A 3,933-nucleotide genomic window follows, 5' to 3' on the forward strand; every position below is an offset into this window, starting at 1 on the left:
TTTTTTTCTTTTTTTTTTTTTTGAGCTTCACGTTTTTTTCAGCCAAAGAGATCATTGGTGAGTGAAATGATGCGATCGCGTGGGTCAAATTACCGTATTCGGTGAAGCTGCTAGATATTTTGACTTTTTTTTCTCTTTTTGACTTTTTTTTAGATTTTATTTTAGCTTTTCGAAAGAGGTGGTTTCATCGTTAACATATGGTCGTGGGAGGGAGGGGGAGGGAGGGAGTAGAGGAGTGGGAGAGGGAGAGAAAGAGAGAGAAGGAGGAAAGAGGGAGAGAAGGAGAGAGTAAGGGAGAAACGGAGGGAGAGGAAGAGAGAGAAAGACAGAATAATGCATTTTGGATTCGTGTTAAAATAAAATTATTTTTATCTTTTCTCTTCAGTTACAACTTCACTATCTATAGCTTTTATACGCTTTGATTTCTCTTCTACCCTTTCACTCTCTTCTTACAACATTATTTTCCATTTTATCTCCCCTTCTCTTTCCTCCTGTTCTTATCTCTGTCCCCAACTCTTTTTTTTCCCACCATCTTCCCCTTTCTCTCTCTCCCTCAGTCATCACTCTCACCTTTCCACCCTTAGTCTCTCTCTCTCAGTCATCACCCTTACTCTTTCTCTCCCTTAGTCACCATCCTCACTCTTTCTCTCTCTCTCCCTTAGTCACCACCCTCACTCTCTCTCTCTCTTAGTCACCACCCTAACTCTTTCTCTCTCTCTCTCTCTCTCTCTCAGTCATCACCCTCACTCTTTCTCTCTCTCTCTCTCAGTCATCACCCTCACTCTTTCTCTCTCTCTCTCCCTTCGTCACCCCCCCCCACCCTTCCACCCTTCATAGGGAGCCCAACCCAACAGCTGCTGGCGGCGTGGTCACCCTGTTGTTACAAGGGGTGACTAGGCACTCGCGAGAACCAGAGTAATCTGTCTGTGTCACCATTTCCTGTTCCTTTGCTCTCTCTCTTTCTCTCTCTATCTATCTGTTTCTATTTCTGTGTCTCTTTGTCCATATGTCTGTTTTGGTTTCATTATCACGGGTGTCCCTTTGTCTCGTTCTTTCTCGGTCTCCGCCTCGCTTCTACCTGCGCCCGAGACGCACCCCGGCGAACGAGGTTTCAACGCGAAGTCATGGGGAATTCACGTGAAAATCGAGGGCGTTTGGGTGTGCGTTTTATTCTTCCTCCCATCAGTCTCTCTTGTGCCTCCCCTCCCTCCCTTCCTCCCTTCTCTCTCCCTCCCCCTTTCCCCTCAACTTTGCCTTGCACTAGTTATTGATTTTTCATTATGTATAGAGCACCGGGCTTGGGGTTTTGCTGAGCACCGTGTGGCATTCGGGGATTCCGGATCACTCTTTGTATTTCGGGGAAGCTTTGGCTGGACATTTCAAAAGGCGGAAGCGGGAAAGTGGAAACCATTTCGAAAGCGGGAGCGCCATTTAAAAGCCCGGACCGAGGGCGGGCGAGCTATGTGTCCGAAGCACGGGCCTGGGCAGCCCCCGAGTCGCTGGGAAATCCACTCGGCTTTGGGAAGAGGGTTTCGGCGTCAACTTCTCTCACATCAACTCGCATGACATGAGAAGGGGAAACGGAACGGCGCTGCACAGCCTCCGTATGCAACAGCCGCTTCTGCCGTCGCTTGCAAGGAATGCCGGCGAGGGAGCGAGGCGGCGGGCTGGCGGGCGCTTCCTTGCAATATTCCGCTCCAGAACTTCCTCTCCTCGGCGCGCAGAAGACCAAGATTTATGCCGTTGGGTCTAACGAGTGCAAGGCTACATCATGGAGGCCTTTCCGCCTGTGTTTCGGTGAGCAGACGGCGTCGCGGCCGCTCTCTCGGGCTCTTTGTCCGCGCGCCAACCTGTTGGTAGTCCAGAGTGCCACGCCCTGATAGCGCCAGAGCCACGAGGCGAGCAGGCAAGTTGGCAACAAGAAGTTCAGGCCCTCCTCGCCCTCGCCGGGGCGGAGGGCGGCTCTAAGCCCCACCAAAAGGTCCGGCAGGAAGAGCTGGTGCGACTTACCTTCTTCAGACATGGTGTTTCAGTGAAGCGGAGCGCAGGAGGGCGTCGGGGGCGGGAGCGTCGGGCCCAGTTCGGGAGTCGCGACGGCGGCGGGAAGTGTGTTGGCGCGCTCAGGCTCGGCCGCGGTTGGTCCAGCGCTCGGCGGGGACGGCGGGAGTGACGCTCGCGCTCGAGGCGTGCTTTTCAAAACGCCTTCGGGGCCGCTTCCCTGAGGGCGGGCTTTCGCACGGGCTGCACGCTGGTCTGGCCTGCAAGCACTTCACACTGACACCATACTCCGCTGGCGCGCTCTCGACTGCGACTGACGTGCTGTGGCTGGGCGTGTGGGCGAGGGAGAGAGAATGCGAGACGAGAGCGGGACTTGCCTCCCTGACAGCGCCTCTGACAGCGCCGGCATGACACTCGCTCCGCGCAGCCAGTGTTGCCACACGCCGCCACCCGCGCGCGGCTACAAAGGCAGCGGAATCGGCTACTTTTTGGCTACTTTTTGGATTTTCGGGCGAGAGATGTAGCCAAATTGTGAATGATATTTCGTAAAATGTTTTTTTCGAAGTGTTCGTTAAGAGCGAATTGTTCAGAAATGTGTTGAGGCTTAACGATGATGTCATTCATGTTACCTGTGCGGAAATATAAACATACTTAATCTTATGTTTGATCAGCTAATGTCAACTACATTTTTGAAGACCATGAGATAGTTCTTATCTTTCATATTTCATACTGATAACTAGGCAATCGCTTGACTTACACATAAATCAATTAAATTATAAGATTATCGCAATAATTAGTAATTTCCCTAAAGCATGTATATTATTATTTTTTTCTAAATTTTCCTGTTCATATATATTCCAGTTTTTGAACTTTAAGAAATTGGCGAATTGTATTAATTTTGGCATCATAGCTTCGACCTCCCGTTTTATCTCTGTCTTATCAGTAAATGATTATGGACAGAATGATGTACTTGGAAACGTACTTACTCATTTCATTTGGAATTCAAAAAATCACTTACAAACACGTACTTGCGATCTTGTAAGTAATTTTTTTGCGAACTAGGTGCATTTCACCAAATTTCAAAACAAGTAAAAAATAGATATCTTTTTCTTCTTATTCTTCTTCTTTCGGTAATTCTTCAAACTTAATAAATTCCCAAAATCTTACCTCCACACCTGAAAGCGAATTTCCCCGTCCATAAAGGCTAGATCTAGCCCGAAATCGCTACTCTGGCAACGCTGCAAGTAGCATTGATCTGCAGAGCGAAGGTGCATTCGACGGTCGCCCTCTCGCCGCCCGCCCGTCGCCTCCCTCCCTCCCTCCCTCCTTCTCTCCTTCTCTCCCTCCCTCCCTCCCTCGCCACCATGGTAACGCAAACACATTGCACGCTGGAAATCTCATTCACCCGACCACTTTTAGGGAGAGAGCTGAACGCCTGTCGCATAATAAATGTCACTTCTTTTTTTTTCTTCGCTTTTAACCGCGTGACGACGACCCACCTAGCGCTGTCTCCTCCTCGGGTTGTTAGCGGAAAAGCGCTACTTGGAAACGGCCGATTTCGAACCATATGTTGGGATGGACGCCTCAGCCAGCGCGAAATCTGATCGCTATTATTAGTCGCTCCAAGCTAATTCTCGAAGCTTTGCAACATCCTCCTCCTCCTCCTACTCCTCCTTCTCCTTCTTTTCCTCTTCCTCCTCCTTCTTTTCCTCTTCCTCCTCCTCATCCCCCTCCTTTTTCTTCCTCCTCCTCCTCTTCTTTCTCTTTCTCCTCCTCATTCTCCTTCCTCCTCCTCCTCTTTCTTCCTTTCCCTCTCATCCTCCTCTCTTTCTTCTCTTTCCCCCCTCCTCTTTCTACCTCTTCCTTCTCCTCTATCTTCTACTTCTTCCTTCTTCTTCTCTTTCTCTTTCCTCTTTCTTCTCTCTCCTCCTTCCC

The 3,933-nt window shown here is 49.8% G+C and overlaps 1 protein-coding gene across 2 annotated transcripts in view; it reads right to left on the reverse strand.

Moving 5' to 3' along the window:
* Positions 1–2,411, reverse strand: part of LOC113807532 (uncharacterized) — an 85,892-nt gene extending 83,481 nt beyond the window's left edge. For both annotated transcript variants that reach the window (XM_070142655.1, XM_070142656.1), the window contains exon 1: positions 2,011–2,411. In XM_070142655.1, the coding sequence (XP_069998756.1) occupies positions 2,011–2,023 (13 nt within the window). In that variant the 5' untranslated portion in view covers positions 2,024–2,411. The remainder of the gene's footprint in view (positions 1–2,010) is intronic.
* Between the last annotated feature and the right edge of the window lie 1,522 nt (positions 2,412–3,933).

The sequence above is a fragment of the Penaeus vannamei genome, chromosome 29 (assembly GCF_042767895.1).
Source record: "Penaeus vannamei isolate JL-2024 chromosome 29, ASM4276789v1, whole genome shotgun sequence".
In the NCBI taxonomy this organism is placed as follows: domain Eukaryota; kingdom Metazoa; phylum Arthropoda; class Malacostraca; order Decapoda; family Penaeidae; genus Penaeus; species Penaeus vannamei.